Here is a 21,022-nt window from a genome sequence, read left to right on the forward strand (position 1 = left end):
GTCCCACCAGCTTGCCACTCCTGGATGTGACGGAGCGTGCAGGTCTATGTCGTGCCACTCAGCACCCACAGGTGCCCTCCAAGCGCTGCTCCCACGATGCCTTGTCAAGGGAAGCAGCAGCCCACGGCCAGGCCACTCCACCCGCCACGTTGCACCTGGCCTCCTGGGTGCCCCAGGCAGGGCCACTGGCCTGGCCCTCAGACCTCGCCGGGGAGGCTGTGTGTGTGTGTGTGTGTGTGTGTGTGTGTGTGTGTGTGTGTGTGTTCATACACTGGTGCATGTGCTTGCAAACCAGTGTATGTGCGGGAGTATGAACACATGCATGCATGTGCACACGTGTGCAATTGTGGGCTTTCCTATGTGTGTGTGCACTCACGTGACGTGTGTACACGCTATGTGCATGCATGCATCGCACATAACTGTGTGCATGTGTGTGCATTCATATGTGCGCGTACACACGTATGTGTGTGCCTCTGTGCACGTCGGAGGTTCCCACCTGCTCGGTGTCACGACACCAGCCAAGAGTAAAAACATTGCTCACCAGCAGTTTCATCTTCACCACAAACACCATCTGCCTGATTTTTTTAATTAAATGATTGTTTAATTGAATATCAGTCAAAACTTCAGTTTTGTGGTTGCGATTTGTGTTGCCGAGAGCACGTCCTCTGCCTGAGGAGGCAGTAAACCCAGGCACTCCGGGATCACTGGTTCATCAGTCTCAAGAAAACACGGCTTGTTTGGTGACTGTGTCATGTGTGTGTTAATTAAATTACTCTTTTAAATGTAAACAACCTTTATGTTTAAAATAGTAACTTACAAACTCAGCATTAAGTGATGTAAAAACACTAAAATGTGTTTAGTTTAATTTTGGTATTTCACCATGCTAATAAACTCTTGGTCTGGCCTCCAGCAGGCCAAGAGTTTATTATAATTCTGAGAAATAGAATAAGACCCATATTTCAAGAAAGCTCCAAGGACTGGCACTATTTTCCAAGGAGCATAAAGAATCAACTCTAAACGACTAACTTAAACTCTCTAAAAGGAGAACAAGCGTGAATGAGACGGGCTTGCGCGGTGGTAACATTCCAGGGCGCTGGAGCCATCACGGGAAGTTTGTCCCAATTAGAAGGAGCTGGGCAACTTCACGATTCTCCACTCGTTTCCCCGAGTACTGGTCTTTGGAACAATTTGAGTGTAGGGACATTTGAGATTTTCTTTCCTCTAGTAAACTTTAAAAATTAAAACCCTGGTATCCCACATCATTATATCAGCGTCTATAACGTGGACTTAACCATATTCATGGAGTTAGAAACACATCTTTAAAAATTCCATCTGGCTTCTTGGTCAAACGTACATTTGACAGGGGAGAAGCTGCTGTCTGCACCCCCAGATGCTCTCTGCTGTCCCGCCCCGTTCTGCCTTCTGCTCTATCCCAAGGAAAGTTTGATACTTGGTTTTGCTTGCAAATTTGAAAGATTCATAAGGCATCTAACATTTTCAGCTGCACAGACCGTGTAAGACAGAACCTCAGAAAACAGGAAGGATGCGGGAGGGTCTGACATCTGATGTCTGTGCTGCACACGTATTTGCTCCGTGCCGGGGGTCCCTGCCCAGCTGCCTTCCGCAAGAGCCCACCGTGTGCCCCGCCAATGGGCACACTCTGGCCAGGCTGCCCCCTTGTGCAGTTCTGGAAGGTAAGCCTTGCAGCTGCCAGTGAGGGCTCTGCTCCAGGACGGAGCAGCAGCCTCGCTCAGGGGGCAGGGAACGCCTGGTGCCGTATTGATCTGGCTTAGGTAGATGGGCTAAGTATTTTACAAGTCACTTTTGCTGCCACTTATCGCTTTTTCTACTTACGTTGATGGCCAGTGGGCCGGGGGTGGGGGGGCAGGGGGCCCCAGGCCTTAAGGACCGGCAGTGGGACTAGTTGGGCCGGGCCCTCAGCCTGGCTGAACGAGGCCCAATATGGACCATTATCTGAAGAGGTCTGTGGATGAGGACCTAGTAGATTGGCTTTGAATGATTCTTTTTCCTCGGGTGGCATCAGCATAACAAGGAGAAGACACTGCCCATGGCCTCTCCGATCAGAATCCCCAGGTTTCAAAGTAATTGTCCAAGCATCAGCACGACGGCTTTGCCACCTCCACTGAATGGTGACAGGTCTGCGCTTCTCTGGGTAGAAAGAGGGCCTCCTCTCTCTAGCAGTTTCCTTTGCCGCTGGGCAGTCTGGCCAGGTCCCGGCTGGACGTGGGCCTCGGTCACCTGGGTGCATGGGAACTCGAGCTGCAGGCAGTGCACCTGGGAGCTTAGGAGAGGTCTCACCCCAGAGCCCGCACCTGGAAGCTACACTAACGCGAAATGTGGCTACTTATCCACAGTTAGAAGTGGACCCCTGTGCACTCTAGAGAGATCACGCGTTATTTCCGTAGCTTTCGTCACCTCAGGCGTCTTGTGCTGTGCTCACCCTAGCAGCGCACAGTGTGTCCTCAACTCCTCCTGCAGGAGGCATACACCATTTGGGTCAAGGTGGGGCTCTGCTTAGAGCACGTTCAGAATTAGCGGCACACCTGCCTGCCACCACAGTTCCAGCACATGGGAGTCGGGTCACCTTTTCCCAAGATTCAGAGCCTGCCTGGCTCCCAGTCAGCCTGCAAGACTGGGTGGAAACACACTTCACCATCATTTGGAACGCATTTCATATTGCACGTGTAAACACGCACACACATGCATATCCTAATGATTTGAAAGTATGACCTTCACATCAATTAAGGCTATTTAAGGGGTATATTTCAAATGAAATGCTATAATATTCAAAATCACCAGATTAATGAGTTAATCAACAGGATAATAATCTTTGCCAGAAAAACTATGACTGTGATTTTCCAGAATAGGATCGGATTGTTCATATGTATTAACCAAAATAAGGTCAGCTTTGCTGTAAAAACCCCATCGCCAGTTTCCAGAAAAAGAAATGTATGGGACCTGATACACACACAGAAATTTAGCCTCAGAAAGAGGCTGGATTTAGTCAACCAACTAGCATAATACAACTGTTCAAACTCAACATTCGTCTGACCAAATTCAATCATTTCCCCCCAAAACGGATTTGTGTCGACATCCTCTAACCCCAATTTGATGAATATCTCCAATAACATGGCAATAATTTAATAAAGGAACTCACCAATTTTAAATTGCAATAAATTTACCAAACATTTTCACTGTTTATGGAGAGCTTTACAGTAAGAAAGTGTCAACAAAAGCAGGCACATCCGTGTACAAAGTGTTGCTGTTGGTGCTTCTTCACTTCCATTCCTGAAGGACCAGCTGCTCTGCCTTTCTGTCCTCTCAGCGAGCGTTCTTCCGGCCGCGAAATCACCCTCTGGGTGAGCTCTCACTCGGGTCTCGGAGGGCGCCCAGGGAACGCGCCCAGGGAACGCGCCCAGGGAACGGACTTGCCAAAGAGAAGTGCGGTGGGGCGAGCCAACCCCAAAACATTTATTGTAAACTTTAAAATGGAGTCCGGATACGAACAGACACAGAAAAGAAGAGAAACCTCCCAGACACAAATAATCATACTGGAGGGCCAGTCTCGTGGCGGGGGGGCCCCAAGAGGCGCTGGGCCAGACCGCCCCTGAAGATGCGTCGCCACGGAGAGGCCTGGCTTTGCGCCCCGCCAGCCCCCGACCTCCCTCGCTGCGGTGGCGGGTAGGGAGGCGGCCGCAGTACATCCGGATCGGCCCGGGGTCTCAGGAGGCCCGGCTCGGCTCCCAGGGGCGTGCCGCCTCGCAGGGCGGCCGGCAGCAGTAGGGGTAAGAGGCGTTGAGGTCGGGGTCCGAGGGCGCGTACCCCGGCAGCTCCACAGACGGGTGCCCCCCGCAGCACACCTCCACGCCCGCCTCGTCAAACGCGTGGAAGACGCCCACGTTGATGTAGGAGACCGCGTGGTGCGCCGCGAAGCCCGCGCAGTCCCCCGGGGCGGCGAAGTCTGACTCCTCCGGGGACAGGATGGAAGCCTCGCTCGGCCGCTGCTGCAGCCTCCGCCCCCGCCGACCCCGTCGGCCCCGCCGCGCCCGGGAGGCTGGCGGCTGCGCACGGAACCCCGGGCCGCCGCGGGGCCGCGCCAGGGCCCGGCCTCCCTTCCGCCGGCCGCGCCGGCCGCGCCGGGCCTGCGAGGACTTGTAGTTCTTGACCAGCAGGAGGCTGAGCAGGCCCAGGAGGCACTCGAGCGAGTTGAAGACGGTGGAAAGCACCAGGCCGCGCTGGTAGTCCTTCAGCTGGCGGCACTTGGCGGACGTGGCGCTGTCCAGGGTGCTGCGGCCGCGCGGCGCGCCGGGGGCCGGGCCGGGGGCCGCGGCCGGCGCGCGCGGGGGCAGGCAGTAGTGGGAGTACTTGCGTTCCACTAGGGACACGGTGTCGCCGTCGATCACGGCGCCCGCGAAGGCGCTGAGGACCCCGAGCATGAAGACGAGAACGCCCAGCAGGAGCAGGTTCTGGCTGTTCACCCGCCCCGAGGGCCCGGCTGCGCTCCCCGGCTCGCCCGGCGCAGCCTCCGGAGCCCCTGCTGGGGCCGCGGGGCCCCCGAGCGCCGGGTCCGGCCCCGGCCCCGGCCCCGCGAGGGCGGCGTCCCGGGGCCCGCAGCAGAGCAGGGCGGCGCCGAGCAGCGAGAGGCCGGCGGCCAGCAGCAGCCCCGAGTAGAAGGCGCCGGCGGCCGCCCCCAGCCTGAACGGCTCCCCGCGCAGCTCCGAGCCCAGCGAGAAGCACTTGAGGCCGACGGCGGCGGCACTGAGCGCGCAGGCAAGCAGGAGGCAGGAGGAGAGCGCGGCGCAGGCCCCGCGGATGCTCCACTTCATCCTCCGCGCCCGAGCCGGCCCGCACCCCGCGCGCCCGCCGCCGCCCGCCGCCGCCCCCGCCGCCTGCGCCTCCTCCCGGCGCCGCGCGGCCGGACCGCCGGCCTCCTCCTCATCCTCCCGCGTCCTCCCGGGCCCGCGCCGCCGCCGCCGCCGCCGCCGCCGCCGGAGCCCGCATCCTCCGCCTCCCGCCGCCGCCGCGGCCCCGCGCAGGGAACCGATGCGACGCGGAGGACCGCAGGACGCGCGCGCCCACTCCCCAGCCCGCGGCGCCCCTCCCAGGACGTTCAGCTCCCCCACCACCACCCGCGGCCCGGCGCGCCAGGCCCAGGCGCCGCCCTCCCCCCTTCCCCCCAACCCCCGTAGCCCCTAGGACACCCCTCTGCCGCCTCCCCAAGGAGAGGTGCCCGCTCGCCGCGTCTCTCCGCCTTCCTCCCCCTATCGGCGCCCCTGCCCTCTCTGGGAACACCCCCCCCCACTCCTGCCTCCCTCCCCTGATGCCCCCAGGCCCCACCTCCGGCACCTCCCACCTCTCGAGACCCTGCGTTTGCGTTCCCCTGGTCACAGGGCTGGGGTCTCACTCTGTGCCCACTGGCCCGCTAGAAATCAGGAAGCCTGGGAAGTCAGCTTGGGGGCAGGAATAGGGGAGCCCCGGCGCTGAGGGGCTACGGGGGAGAGCCTGACTGCAGGACAGGGGAAGAGGCGAGTCTGGGGGAGAGCGGAAGGAGGGAGAGCCCGGGTGGGAAGGAGGTTTGAGCCGGGGGTGGGGCGGGAAGGGACGGGGAGAGGGGAGCTCGGGGGAGGGGTGATCCGGGCTGCTGGCGGGATGAGGGCGGGAGTCTGGATGCGGGGTGGGGGGGAGGGCTTGGAGGAGGAGCTCAGGTGCTGCGACCCTCCGGCGCCGCCCGGGTAGTTCTGGCTCGAGTGCGCGGGGGAGGCGGTGGAAGTGCTGCGGAACTGGAGGTGAAGCCTCAGGCAGAACCTCGGAGGAGTCTCGTTGCGCTTTAGTCTCAAAAGCCCTTCTCAGGGATCATGCAGGAATTTACCCCAGATGCGGGTGCGAGTGAGTTAACTCATCAGAAGGCGGTTCATGGCCTGAGAGCAACGTGGAGAAGGGGGGTGCAGCGCGGGGGAAGGTAAATCGCCTCCTTCCGACCGACGCGGGCCGAGAAGAACTCCCGATGAGGGAGAGGAAGGCTTGGGGAAACGTGGGGCGTGGAGATGGCCTTCCCCCAGGCCTCTCTGGGCCCCCATCCTCCTCCCGGAACCAGGCCTGAGAGGGGCGTCTCTGGAAAGCCCTCTGAGGTCCCACCGGGCCGAGCGGCTGGGCCCGCGCCCTCGGCTCTTTCCACACCGTCGCTGCGGCTGCTGCAGCGAGGCACGGGGAGCCGATGACTCACCCTGCCGGCTAATTGCTGCGTTAAATAACTTCGCGCTGGATCCAGGGGAGGCGGGAGTGGCAGCGGCTAGGGAACGCGCTGGGGGAGGAGGGGACGGGGGAGGTGCAGGGGTGCTTTGAGAACACACCCGCGTTCCTGCCGCCCGTTCGGCAAGTTCAGGCCTGTGAAGGCGCCCCCAGAACTCACAGCGTCGTGCCCCTTCCTTCATAGAGCGTCCACGGTGCCCGGCGAGCAGGGGCACAAGCCCCCAGAGGCCCCTTGCCTCCGGAGAAAGCCTCCCGCATTCGCCAGGCAGCCCGCGCGCAGGGGTCCCTCGCCCACGTTTCACGGAAGCCATCTGCCCAGTGAATATATGTGAGCGCCCTTCATGCGGCTCTCTGGACATTTGCGTGGGATCGACTTGAACGTCAGTAGCTGCGCAGAGAAGGAGCGGGTTTCGCTGTATTTTTAGCGGGGAACGCAGATTTTAGCACATCGGCTGAGCCTCCTGATTCCGTCCTGCTCCGCATGCATGACGACTTGCCAGAAAAGTAGGGGTAGTGAGCCTTCTTTCACATTTATGGTGTATAGGTTTTAAAAGGACAGTGTGTAAATCAGCTTGTATAATAATCGTGGCACCCACGCGCGTAAGCGGAGTTGCCATGAGCTGACTTCCAATGATTATTTCGGTTTCCAGGGAGACGAGGTTTGCAGCCACCTCCGTGAAGGACGGAGCCGCTTCTCCATTCCCAGTGCAGTGCCGCAGCAGCCCGATTGATTAGGCTCTGCGGGGAGAAGGGAGCTGACGTCGCCTGGTCCTGCGCCGGGCCTGGGCGGGCTGGGGGGCGGGATCGTGCAGCAGCCTCTCAAATCGGAAGACCTGAGCTAGGCAGGTCTGTGGTTTAGTATTTCTCCGGGATCTGGCCTCCTCTCTCCTCGCGAGCCCGCCACCCGCCCCCCCACTAGACACTTCCCTCCCCTGGACCACCTCTGTGTTCCTTAAGTGAGCCGTGCCTCTTCCACAAGCAGGGCCTTGACACGTGCTTTTCTGCTTTATGTCCCCCATGCCACATCCTCAGCCTTTTCATTTCTTAGACCTTAGCTTCAGCTTCCTTAATCGGACCTAACTTTTGTTGGGTGCCCTCTGTCCTGCCGCAATGTAAAGAGTGCTCCCCAGGGCTTTTGTTCAGTCCTTGCAACAAACCCTGAGGCACCTGGCACTGTGATCCTAACAGAGGCTTCCCACCCAAAATCGGGTGACCTGTGGAGACAGAACTCAAACCCAGACTCTGTGCCCTCCCCCAGCCCCCCACCTCCCTGCACCCCACCACCCCGCACCCCACCTCCCTGCACCCCACCACCCTGCACCCCACCACCCGGCACCCCACCTCCCTGCACCCCACCTCCCTGCACCCCACCACCCTGCACCCCACCTCCCTGCACCCCACCACCCGGCACCCCACCTCCCTTCACCCCACCTCCCTTCACCCCACCACCCTGCCCCCACCTCCCTGCACCCCACCACCCTGCACCCCACCTCCTTGCACCCCGCCACCCTGCACCCCACCACCCTGCACCCCACCTCCCTGCACCCCACCACCCTGCACCCCACCTCCCTGCACCCCACCACCCGGCACCCCACCTCCCTTCACCCCACCTCCCTTCACCCCACCACCCTGCCCCCACCTCCCTGCACCCCACCTCCCTGCACCCCACCTCCCTGCACCCCGCCACCCTGCACCCCACCACCCGGCACCCCACCTCCCTGCACCCCACCACCCTGCACCCCACCATCCGGCACCCCACCTCCCTTCACCCCACCTCCCTTCACCCCACCACCCTGCCCCCACCTCCCTGCACCCCACCACCCTGCACCCCACCTCCCTGCACCCCGCCACCCTGCACCCCACCACCCTGCACCCCACCTCCCTGCCCCCCACCACCCTGCACCCCGCCACCCTGCACCCCACCACCCGGCACCCCACCACCCGGCACCCCACCTCCCTTCACCCCACCTCCCTGCACCCCGCCACCCTGCACCCCACCACCCGGCACCCCACCACCCGGCACCCCACCTCCCTTCACCCCACCTCCCTGCCCCCCACCTCCCTTCACCCCACCTCCCTGCCCCCCACCTCCCTTCACCCCACCTCCCTGCACCCCACCTCCCTGCCCTCCAGCTCCTAACAAAGAGTCTCCCATAACAAGCAGGATCTCCCAGTGGTCTCAACGCCTGTCTTCCCGACCAGACTGGGAGCTCGGTGCAGGCAGGGTCTATATCCGACTTGTCCCCACCTGCTCCCCGTCAGGACCCGGCGCTGCCCTAGCCGAGCGGAATGGACGAGCAAGCAGATGGATGAATGGGTTGATGGCAGCCAACCTGGGGTTGCTGTGTCCCGTGACAGCATCTAACATCAGTCCAGTTTTGCTCACAAGGAGAACAGGGCCAGGTGACACAGGCCAGGCCAGCAGGCGGGAGAGGACCCACCTCCCTGTTGCGGAGAGCTTGTGGAGCTCTGCGGGCAGAGAGCGACCAGCGGGTGTCCTGTCGTAAAGGGTCTTGAGCTGTGCAAGTTCGGACTTCATCCTGAGGATGGGGAGACCCTAGAAGGGCCAAAGGATGCTGTGCTGTGTTTTAGAAGCACTGCTGCGAGAAGGCTGGGCTGCGGAAATGGCGGCATGTGGGGGGTCTCATGCAGGTGGACAGTCCTGCCCCCATCACGGTGTTCATCTCGGGTTTTCCCCACCGCCCAGCCTCCCACCGCCTGGCACTCAGCAGATGGTCAGCTATCTTGCCGAGTGTGTGTCTGTCTCCCCTCTGTGTCCGCGGGAGGGAGGGTCAGAAGTCTGGGGTCCCTGCCATACACAGCTCACAGGGCCTGTAACCGCCCACTTTCACAGTGAGCGCCTCTGCACCTGAGCTGCTTTCTGACACCTATGGCCAGGGATGTAAATTAAAACAACCCATGCACATTTTGAAAGCTAATTCCATTGCTTTTTGACAGAATCCTTTTCCCCAACCCCTGACGGGCTCACCTGTGCAGCTCCTCCCCTCCCAGCCACCCGGCAGCGGCCAGAGGGGACCCTGGCACAGCTGCGGTCCAGGGAGAGACTTGGGGGCCCCCACAGTGAACTCTGAGGCAGGGAGCTCACTCTGGAAAGAAGCACCGCCCTCGTGAGAAATGCATCTCTAGGTGGTGAGGGGCAGGTGGGAAGGAGTAAGTTTTAAAATCACAGACCCTACCACATGCCAAGCAAATTCACAGGGACCCTTGAGTCGCCAGTGCGTGGGACACATCACTGCCACATTTTAAAAACAGGGCCCAGAGGGCTTCCCTGGTGGCGCAGTGGTTGGGAATCCGCCTGCCGATGCAGGGGACACGGGTTCGTGCCCCGGTCCGGGAAGATCCCACATGCCGCGGAGCGGCTGGGCCCGTGAGCCATGGCCGCTGAGCCTGCGCGTCCGGAGCCTGTGCTCCGCAACGGGAGAGGCCACAGCAGTGAGAGGCCCACGTACCACAAAAAAAAAAAGGTAAAAACAGGGCCCAGAGAGCAGAGATGACAATGTTTTTAAACCGTCTTGTGTTTTTTTCTGATTACAGAAGCAACCATGTGTCAAGTGAAGAATATTTTCCCCATTAACTTTAACTTGCATTTTAATCTCACATATTTATTAGCATTTAAAGTCCAACCTCCTGCTGTGTTCACTTCAATTAATTTGTCTGATTCTAATTAGTTTTTCTAATTAGTTTTTCATTTAACTTTCCAGCATTTTTATCCTTTATCTTTTTAACTGGTTAAATGCTCAATTTTTCTTTTATTATTAATTCTAAGCCCCTTTTTTTCCCAGGAACAATCAGTATTGATCTTCACGTATAGGTGCAGTGTGTGCATCTCTGTGCCGGCGCTGCGGAAGTGATGGTAAGTGTAAAGCACTCAGTCTCACAAAACCAGAGCCAGTGAATTAACGGAGACACAGCAGGCACTTTACTATTTTATAAGCTTTTGTCTTGTGCAATATAACAGAGCCACTCCATAAAATATGCATGTAACAGTTTAATGACTTAGATATGAGCATCTGCGTCCTTGCCACCACATCAGGAAACAGAACACTGAAGATCCAAAGCTGCAGCTCGCCCTGCCCTCCCCCAAAGGTTCTGCTGACTTCACTGAAACCACTTCTTTGTGTTTATTTGTACTTTGATCACCTAAGCATGCACCCCTAAACATTTCAGTTTGGCTTTGCCTGTTTTCTGAACTTTGTACAAATGGAATCATAGAGCATGATTGTTGCACATCTGGTTTCTTTCATCCACCTGAATGCCTGTTGTCGTGTCTAGTTTATCCCTTTTACTGTTGGTACTAAGCCACTGTGTGAATGCGCTGCAATTTATTTACCCATTTTACTGATGATGAGCCTTGACTGTTTGTAGTTTGGGGATATTATGAAGAAAGCTGTTTTGAACTTTCCTATGCTTGTGCACTGACGCACTTGAGCCTGCATTTTGTTGGATCACGAGTAATGTACATGTTCAGATTTTTGTGTGCGTTTTTATTGAGACACAATTTATGTGCAATAACAATCACTGATTTTAAGTGTTCGATTTGATGAGTTTGGACAACTGTACACATTGGTATGAGTCACCACCACAGTCACAATACAGGACTAGTCCAAACCCTCCACCAAAGTTCCCCTTTTCAGTCATGCTCTCCTCCACCCCAGGCCCTACAGAACTGCTCATCTGATTTCTGTTGCTGTAGTTTTAGTAAAAACTTTCATGCTCCTACAATCATAAAGTAGGTAGTCTTTCATGTTTGGCTTCTTTCACTTGACAATGCTTTGTTTTTATTGTTGAGTAGAATTCCACCAAAATTTGACTATCCAGTCACAAGATGACGGACATAGTTTGTCCATGTGGAGTTGCTATGAGTTAACATTCACGTGCAAGTCTTTTGAGAACGTATGTGTTAATTTTTCTTGGGTATATACTTAGGAGTGGAATTGCTAGGTTGTGTCTTACTTTTACATTTAACTTTGTAAGAAACGGACTAATTGTTTTCCAGAGTGGCTGTACCATTCTGCACTCCCCTCAGCAGAATGAAAGTTCCCAGTACTGCATCCCCTCACCAAACCTCGGTGTTATCAGCGGTCTTCTTAGTAATGCTGACCAGATGGTTTTGATTGGAATTATATGAACCTATAGATTAATTTGCGCATAACTGATATGTTAGCAATGTTGAATCTTCTGATCCATGAACAAGGGTTATCTCTACATTTATTTAGGTCTTCATTAATTTCTCTCAACCTTTTATAGTTTTCAGTATACAGGCCTTGCACACATTTTGTTAAATTTACCTTTAAGTATTTTGTGTATTTAATCCTTCTGTAAATACTACTTTCTTGTCCAATTGTTTGTTACTAGTATATGGAGACACATTTGATTTTTATTTATTTGTTTGTTTATTTTTTTGCAGTACGCAGGCCTCTCACTGTTGTGGCCTCTCCCGTTGCGGAGCACAGGCTCCGGACGCGCAGGCTCAGCGGCCACGGCTCACGGGCCCAGCCGCTCCGCGGCATGTGGGATCCTCCCGGACCGGGGCACGAACCCGTGTCCCCTGCCTCGGCAGGCGGACTCTCAACCACTGCGCCACCAGGGAAGAAGCCCTACATTTGACTTTTTAAGTTGCCTTTTAATTCTGCATCCTTGCTAAGCTGACTTATGCTAGCAGCTATTTTTGTAGATTCCTCAACATTTTCTGTATAGACAATCATATCACAGGTAAGTAGAACCAGTTTTAATGCTTCTTTCCTACCTGCATGCCTTTTATTTTTTATTCATTTGTTTATTTATTTATTTTGGCTTCCCCGCAGCATGCGGGATCTTAGCTCCCTGACCAGGGAAGCACAGGGTCCTAATCACTGGACCACCAGGAAATTCCCCATTGTTTCTGATTTCAGTGGGAAATCATTTGATTTTTCATCCTCAAGTATGATGCTTTTCTGGAGAAAATTTTCATCAGGTTAAAATCTACTTCGAGTTTTCTGAGAGTTTGTTCAATCATGAACAGGTGATGAGTTTTGTCAATTTGTTGTTGTTGCTGTTGTATTTGTTGAGATTATTATATGGCTTTCCTTTTTCAGTCTGTTAGTACGGTGAATTACATTTATGGCATTCCTAATCTAAATCCCACTTGGTCATTCTCAAGCAAGCAGCATCTATTGCCTATTATCAGGAAGAGACGTACAGACACTTCTGCCCACTACATCTTGCTTTAGGAGTCACCAAGAAAACACGATACAGTCAAGCACTCACGGAACAAGCTTTACACAGAGAAGGGACAGAGCCAAATAGCAGCTTCCCAAGTGAGTGCTGGTCTCCCGAGGCCGGCGGGTCCTTCCCAGCAGCTGACATGTGGCCATTAGCCTGCACGCACCCTGCTTGTGCTGCGGCAGCAGGACCCCGTCTCCTCCCTACAAGGAGTAGATGTGGGGTTGGTCAGGTGCCCTACGGCACACACTCTTAAGCAGCACAAAGGAACACATGTCGAGCCTAAAACGGGAAAATATTCCCACACAAGGTGGCAAGCCCAGTGCAGGCTTGAGGACCCTTTACCTCTTGGTGAGGAATTGCTCCAGGCCCAAGGCCCATTGTTATGGGCCAAGTGGGGGATTAAAAGACTGTGTGCGCAGGATTGCCCTTCTCAACAGTCATAATGTGTTGTCCTTTTTATCCTGGGGCGGATGCGATTTGCTATTATTTCGTGGAGGATTTGTTTTTTAACATCTTTATTGGGGTGTAACTGCTTTACAATGGTGTGTTCGTTTCTGCTTTGTAACAAAGTGATGCTGAGGATTTTTGTGTCTAGGCTAACGAGGGTCACTATTTTTAGTTTTCTTGTAACGCTTCTGTCTTGTTTTAGTGTCACAGTGATGCTAACGTCATAAATGAGTTGCGAAGTACTCCCTTATTTTCTCTTTTCTGAAGAATCTGTGTAGAATTGGTATTATTTCTTCCTTAATTGTTCGGTAGAATTCACTTGTGAAACCATCTGGGGTTAAATTTTTCTTTCTGGGATGACTTTAACTGTACATTGAATTTTTTAAATCAGTTATAGGGCTACTGAGGTTGTATGTTTGTCTTGAATAAGCGTTAGTAGTTTGTGTCTTTTGAAGAATTTGTCTATTACATTTAAGTTTTCAGATTTGTTGGCATAAAGTTGTCCACAATATTCCCTTTTAAGTTGTGATTTTTATTATATGTAAAATATATCTCAATAAAGCTGAAAGAATAAAATGTTTAAAAATTTAAAAAAACCTTTATGTCTGTAGGGTCTGTAGTGAAATTCCCTCTTTCATTCCTGATATTGATAATCTGTGTGCTTTTCGCTTGATCAGTTTGGCTAGAGGTTTGTCAGTTTTTGACCGTTTGCAAAAACTAGCTTCCGGTTTCAGTATTTTCTTTATTTTTTGTTTTATATTTCATTGATTCTGCTCTTTTATTTCCCCCCTTTTTTTCTGCTTACTTTGGCTTTAGTTTGCTCTTTTTTTTTTCTGGTTCTGATTTGAGACCTTTCTTCTTTTCTTAGGTGGTCCTTTAATGCTATAAATTTCCCTTTAAACATTGCTTAGTGGCTTACATCAACACTGAGTGAATTGAATCCCTTAGTTTGAACTTGAATTCATAAAAGAAAATTCACTTTTTCTTTACATGCCCCCATAACTTTTTAAGGTGGTACCTGATGGAAGATACTAGAAGGTAGTACTCAAACTGAAAGACAGGAGCTGGGAGAACGGATGGATGGTGGGTGGAGGGATAGATGGATAAATAGGGTAGGTGGGGGACTTCCCTGGTGGTCCAGTGGTTAAGAATCCGCCTTCCAGTGCAGGGGACACGGGTTCGATCCCTGGTTGGGGAACTAAGATCCCACATGCCGCGGGGCAGCTAAGCCCGTGCACCGCAACTACCGAGCCCATGAACCACAACTAGAGAGAAGCCCACGCGCTGCAGCGAAGATCCCGACACAGCCAAATAAATAAATAAATAGGATAAGTGGATAAAATAAGATGCAAGATGGACTATAGGACCAGTGGTGACAGTGTGTCACGAGCACAGGGTCAACTCAACTCAACCCCGATCTGCGGTTAAAGAGGAAGTTAACTTCCTGTGCTGTGCTGGGGTAGTAATCAGCCTCAGGTGAGTGTGGCTTACAGCCATCAGAGTATCCCTCACTCATACTTCATGGTTGCAGGAGGCTGTGGTCTGTCTTCTTCGTTCTAGGACCCCAAATAGCCCCTTCGGGGATGTGACACGTTCATAGAAGAGGGCTAAAGGGCCCTGGAGGCCCCCACGGCTGCTGAGAAGGGCCATTCTTGCTTCCTTCCACATGCCATTAGCCAAAGCCACAGGTCAGTTGCCTGAGGTCAGTTGCAGGGATGGGGGTGGAGCTTAATCCTCTTACCGGACTGTCGGCCGCTGCTTTTGCGATCCCGCTGGGCGGTAGTGTCTTATCCCGACTCCTTACTTGTCACCTTACGTGCAGCCACGGCTTCTTCTGAGCAGACTGATCCTTTGAACCAGAATGTTCTGTCTCGGGGCTTTGCAACGTTCCTCTTGGCCTGAGGTCATCGCCTGAGTTTTCTGTCTCAGTCAAGCACACACCCCGTCTGAGGTGAGGGCCCACCCCTTTCAGCTTGTTTTCTGTGCGTTCAGACGCTTCCCACGGTGAGTCTCACTGAGATTCACGCTCAGGCCACAGAGCCTACTGGTCTGTTTCTCTGGGGAGCCCGGGCTCACAGATGACCGCTGAATTTCCCCCACAGGTTGAGAAGAGCTGCTCGCAGGGTGAATGAACACCCACTGAGGAGGGTGGGCTCCAGGCCCGTCCCCTCAAGTTCTCGGCGCTTCCCTCCTCTGGTCTCGGCCCTGCCCTCAGACTTGCCTTCCCAGTACAGCCACAACTGGGCAACCACTGTGCATGTCCCAGAGCAAAGAATCATGACTGGCCAGCATGGCCCGGGTGCTTCCCTCTGCACCGGTGGCAGTTGTCAGGAAACATTCGAGGCAGCTGCAAGCTGGCCCGCAGCCAGTCTCTGGCCCCAAGATGAGGCTGGCTTAGACCAGGCAAACTACAGTCCACAGCCAAACCTGGCCCACCACCTGTGTCAGCCTCCTGGGGCTGCCCTAACCGAGTACACCACGTGGGGCTTGAACAGTTTATTATCTCTCAGTTCTGGAGGCCAGAAGGCCAGGCCTCTCTCCAGCTCTGGTGTGGGCTGCCTGTCCTTGCGTCCCTTGGTTTGCAGACACAGCACTGCAGTCTCTGTCTCCGTCCACGAGTGGCCTTCTCCTCTGTGCCTTTTCTTATAGATGCACCACCCACCCTAGTCCAGTAGGGCTCATCTTAAATGGGTTACACCAGCAAAGACTTTATTTCCAAATAGATTCCCATTCACAGATTCCAGGTTAAAAAAACAAAAGGCAGGGGCTTCCCTGGTGGTGCAATGGTTGAGAGTCCGCCTGCCGATGCAGGGGACACGGGTTCGTGCTCCGGTCCGGGAAGATCCCACATGCCGCGGAGCGGCTGGGCCCGTGAGCCATGGCCGCTGAGCCTGCGCGTCCGGAGCCTGTGCTCCGCAACGGGAGAGGCCACAGCGGTGAGAGGCCCGCGTACCACAAAAAAACCCCAAAAAAACCAAAAACACAAAAAACCAAAAGGCAGAAGTTAATTCACCAAGGCCTTCTTTACAGAGTTAAACAGAAAAGACAAAGCCCCGTGGCACCAAGGGGATGCCTGCTCCTACGCCCCTGCCCCCGAGCGCTCCATGTGCCCCTCTCAACCCACCCCGTGGAGGCGGAATGCTACTTGGTTGGCAGTCACAGCCATAGGTCCTTTTCTGGTTGAGCTAAGCGAAGCTATTAAAATTCTGTAAGCTTGAGGGATTCCATCTCTTCTGCCGCTGGATCCATGTCGGTAATGGCCTGGGAGGCCCTTACCTGGGAGGCAGGCAGCTTTAGCAAGGCCACCTGGCAGCACCCGAGGCCACGCCTTCTCCGGAGGGCTGGCAGCAACAGAGGTGCCGGTCCCCTCCATCCGCTATCTCAGCTGTTCCAGAAGTGGGCGGAGAACAAGACAGCATTTAATTCCCATCAAAACTCACACAGGAACATCGTAAATGTCCATGAACAGGAGACTAATGAAATAAGTGTGGAAGCTCCCCCAGATGGAATTCTGTGCAGCCACTAAAAATGGTGATGGGCAGGCCAGAAAAGGCCGGTGCCCTGGGTCCCAGTACAGAATCGCTGGCTTGGACTTGTGTGCAGAGAGGAGGGACCAACATCGCCAGCAAAGCTCCTGGCCGGGAAACGGCGCCAGTAAGCGTGGCCGCATCTGCCCCCTGGACCCGACACAGCCCCTTCGTGGGAGTTGGCAGGGTGATTCTCTGCATTGCTAGCTCTCCGACGACACGTGTTTTCTCGTGTTACTTCTAACATGTCCGATTTCGGTTGGAGAACTGCCTCCTGTTGGGTGGTGACCCACGGGGAACATTGTGTGAGACTCCCGCTGTGGCCCCTGGGGTTGTCACAGTGCCCCAGGCCGTCCCTCTGGTCCACCTCACCCCCTCTGACCTCCCGCCTGGGGCTCGGGGAAGGCACAGTCCCCCTTGGCTGCCTCTCCTGCCACTTCTGGCCGAGGGTGGACCGCCACCCCATGGCAGGGCTGCCCACAGAGCTGGGGTGCCCCTGAGGGTGTGGAACCTCACTCCGCATGGGCAAGCCTTAGCCAGTGGGAAGTGGGAGACCGGAGGAAAAGAGGAGATCAGGTCCCCTCCTTCCTGCTTCCTCAGCTGTCCTGGGGCACGTGACCGAATGGTCACACCTGCTGCTTGGCCAACTGTGTCTGTGGCTCCTTGGGAACCAGGGTTCACTCTCCGTCCACCCCCACTACCCCCGGGATCATACCTCTCTTGTGAAGTATTTGCCCCCGGCTCTGCTTTCAGGGAATCAGCCACACACGACAGGACAAGACGCCCCAAGTCTTAATAGCTTAAGCAACTTCCTGTCTCATGATCTGTGGGTCACCCATTTGGGTGGGGTTCAGCTGGGCAGTTCTGCCAGTCTCGCCTGAGGTCACACTGGGGCCGTGGTCAGCTGGCAGCTGGCCTGAGGCGGGACGGTCTAAGATGGCCACACTCATACGTCTGGCAGTGGGGCTGGCCCCTGGCTGGGGGTCGGGGCCCCTCCGCACGCCCCCGCTCCTGCCTGCCGCAGGGGACCGGCTCACAGGGACCTCAGTCACCCTGAGCCTCCCTGGGGGCACCACAGAGCCTGCTGGGATGGGACCAGGGATGTCCCAACCTTCGAGGGGCACGTGTTCTCCCTCCTGCCCCTGCCCTTTGTGCTCTGGGCGGCTCCAGAGCCGCACCCCCGCTAGGTGTGTGGTCCCACCTCCGTGCCACACTGAAGATGATGACAAAACATGGGTGAGGACGTTCCAGCTTCCCCTGGACGCCACCGCCCAAACGCCAGGCGCCGCCCTGCTTTCTCTTCTCGGTCTGACGTTGTTTCTTACCCATGTTTTGGCACCCCCAGACCGACACAGACCCCAGATGGGTGGTCATGTCGCCACCTCGTCCCACTGCTCCCAGCTCTGCGCCCCCTCCCCCCAGGCCCCCTCGAGGTTGACCTCTGCTCTCTCCCCAGTCCCAGCCTGCCCGCCCGGACCTCCGCGGCCTGTTTAGTGGGTCCTCGCCACGCACTTCATGTCGCCACTGCTCACAACAACACACGGCAAGGTGCTGGTTGGCTACAGTCTGCCCCGGAGTCAGGCAGCGGGGTGGGGGTGGGGGGCAGGGGTGCATGGGTCAGAGTCTGAGCGCCTCCCCTCACCCCAGGCCCCGTTAGCACCCATCCTTTCACGGCGGGACCGCTACCGCCTCCTCATCGTCTCTCCAGCAAAGCCACCCTGTAAAAGGTCTTAATGGATGTGTCCATTTTCTGCACCACAAAGTTCATGAGATTTCTGAATGGGAACTCCGATTTTCTCACCCTTTCCACCTCTTGCCATTCCTCTTGACTGGTTAATTTTAATTTCAGGGCATTTGCTCCTGGTGAAATTGCATCCTCTCCACAGTTTGGGACAGGAACCTAGAACTCTCTCCGCGTAATAGCTATTGAGACGCGGCTTGTTGTAAATGGCTCCCAGGATGGGCTTGCCGATAAAATCCCACATGATAATGAGGGAAAATCAGCAGGACCCTGGTGAAGGAGCAATCCCATTTCTCCTCAAACGCCCTCCAGGTTCACCTGTGGAGAAGTTACCTGTTGTATCCGATGGACCCTTGAACACAGGTGTACGTCACGTGTGCACCTCCCAGGTGCAGCACCTCCCAGGTGCAGCACCTCCCAGGTGCAGCACCTCCCAGGTGCATCTCAAAGGTGTGTCTCACAGGCGCGCCCTACGGAGCCCCTCCAGACGCGCCCTTCTGCACACCTTGCAGGCACTCCCTAAGTGGTGCATCTAACTGCATCGAGCCCACCCCTGGGGGCTGCTCAGGGGCCCAGGCACCACGAGTGGGCACACTGCGAAGTGAGAGGGGAGGAGCGCTACGGGTGAGGCGGCTGGGCACCTCCACCCCGGGAGCCGCACCTCTGCTCCCACACCTGCAAACACGTTAGGGCTGGGGGCAGCAAGACCCACCAGTAGATCACTCACTGCCCCCGGTGTCCCGCGAGAGCGCTCCGCACCGACCCTGCGCTGCAGCCCCGCCGAGCCCCTCCAGCGGGGGTGCCTCTGGGCCCAGGGCCGTGCCCCCAGCCCCGCCAGAAGCGGGCGCGCCTCGCACAGCTGAGCGCCACGCCTACGTCCCGCCCTCTTCAGCCCTGCGGGAAGCGGAGAGGAGAGAGGCACAAGCAGGCAGGGTGGGCCCGGGTGGCGTGAGCGGAGAGTCCGGGAAGCATCCCCCCAGAGACCCGCTCGGCCAGATGGCTGCCTCGTGGGCACTGGCCTCACATCCAGGCGTGACCTGGACTCCAGCTCTGGGGGGCTCTGGAAGCCGTCTGGGGCTGAATTCAAGCGCGGTGACCACAGCCCTGGCCGCAAAGCCAAGCACCAGCGCCCGCCCACAGCACTTCCCACGCGTGTGGCTGTCCCTCGGCCCCAGTCACACTCACTATTTTCAGGGAAGTGGGGGACCTCAGAGCCGACCCGTGAAAAGAATCTATTGGTGACTGAGCGGAGGCAGGAACGTCGCGGCCCGAGGCCAGTGCCCGCGCTTGGCCCGCTGGGCCCACTGTGGCCGGTACAGCTGCCGGGAGCCCGCCCGGGGCGCACGCGGAAGGCTCCCTGGAACGGACTCGTGCAAGCACAAGGGGCGCAGGCGCCACACGCAAACGCGCGCGTGCACGTTTCTACCAGCTCAGTGCACGCAAAGCGTGCCTCCCAGTTCGGAGCATGATAACAATATAGACACAGGCAGCATGAGAAAGACAGAGACACTTCAGGCTCTGGCCCTCCTGGCCCTCGGTGACTCCTGGTTCCAGCTGAGCTGCTCTGCTCCCGTCTCTGCACAGGGTGGTTAGCATCCCTCTGGCTGCTGCAGAAGGTGAGCCCAGAACGCCAGGCGCCCACCCAACCTTCGTGACTGATGTGTGCGGCTGGTCACACACACATCGCGGTGTGATGTGTCACACCGTGGACAGAGCTCCCACCCCCAGCTGTCCAGCAGTCCCCGGGCACACGTGCGCACTCACGCACGCACACACCCTCGTCCTCGTGTGCACCCAGCACCCACGCACATGTAAGCACACACACTCACGTATGCACACACATCTGCACATGGTTTCTGTGTGGCGTGAAGGGCACTCCTGCAACCAGAGAGTCAGACTGACCTGGGATGAGTCCTCCAGTCGTAACCCCCAACCTCTCTTATCGCATCCTGGCTCACAGGGAGGCTAATGACTGTCTGACTCGGGGGAGGACGGCCGCGCCCTCAGCGGGAGAGCTGGCTGCCGTCTGGGCCCAGGGACCCCTGATTGAGGCACGGACGCTCAGGAATGATCCCGTCGGTAAATATGGCAGTGCCGGCACTGCAGCTGTGGGCGCTATGCAAGGAGAGGGTCCAGCAGCATGAATAAGGGTCCCAATAAGTAGGAATTAGGCCGAAAGGGAGATGCGTGCTGGGCATTCGCCAGGACCATTTCTAACTAAGGCTGCTGCCTCTTAACAGACAAGAGCCGCCTTCTCGCCACAGAAGAGAAGGGAAAGGCCCCCCTTACGGTCGCACCCCCACACCTTCCTCCCTTCTCCCCACTTCCCTCCGTGGACGTGGGCAGCCCTGTCGGGAGTCCCTCCACCTCCCCAAGGCAGAGCTGGTGCCCTGCCACCCCACCACACCTCAGCCCGGGTCTGGGGCCCAAGAGACTTGGAGCTACCTGTCGGACCATCCCAAGTCCTCGGGCGGCCGCTCAGGCAGAAGGGGTCATGGCACTCCAGGGGTTACCCCTCTCCAGGGGTTACCCCTCTCCAGGGGTTGGGTGTGAGGGCTTATCCCAGCGCCCAGGATCCCTGCCTCAGGCAGAAGGCCCTGAGCTGTCCCGCTGCAGCCCCCAGTCCAGGGGGTCTGATTTTCCAGGAAGGAAGCGGGCAGTCCGGGACCTAAGGGGAGGGAGGGAGAGCAGGCGTGGGCGCGCCAGCTGGTACGGTAATCAGCGCTAAGAAAGGCTTTGCTGATGACAGTGTTTGCGGGAGGGCCTTGTGCGCTGGGGGCTGCCGCTTCTGTCAGACGGGCAGCCGGACACC

At 56.5% G+C, this 21,022-nt stretch overlaps 1 protein-coding gene across 1 annotated transcript; it reads right to left on the reverse strand.

The window, feature by feature from the left end:
* Nucleotides 1-2,766: 2,766 nt before the first annotated feature.
* TMEM271 (transmembrane protein 271) lies at nucleotides 2,767-5,154 on the reverse strand. Its single transcript, XM_067734770.1, has one exon. The coding sequence runs from the start codon at nucleotides 4,845-4,847 to the stop codon at nucleotides 3,744-3,746; it is 1,104 nt and encodes a 367-aa protein (XP_067590871.1). The 5' UTR covers nucleotides 4,848-5,154; the 3' UTR covers nucleotides 2,767-3,743.
* Between the last annotated feature and the right edge of the window lie 15,868 nt (nucleotides 5,155-21,022).

Source organism: Pseudorca crassidens, chromosome 4, assembly GCF_039906515.1.
Source record: "Pseudorca crassidens isolate mPseCra1 chromosome 4, mPseCra1.hap1, whole genome shotgun sequence".
Lineage (NCBI taxonomy): Eukaryota > Metazoa > Chordata > Mammalia > Artiodactyla > Delphinidae > Pseudorca > Pseudorca crassidens.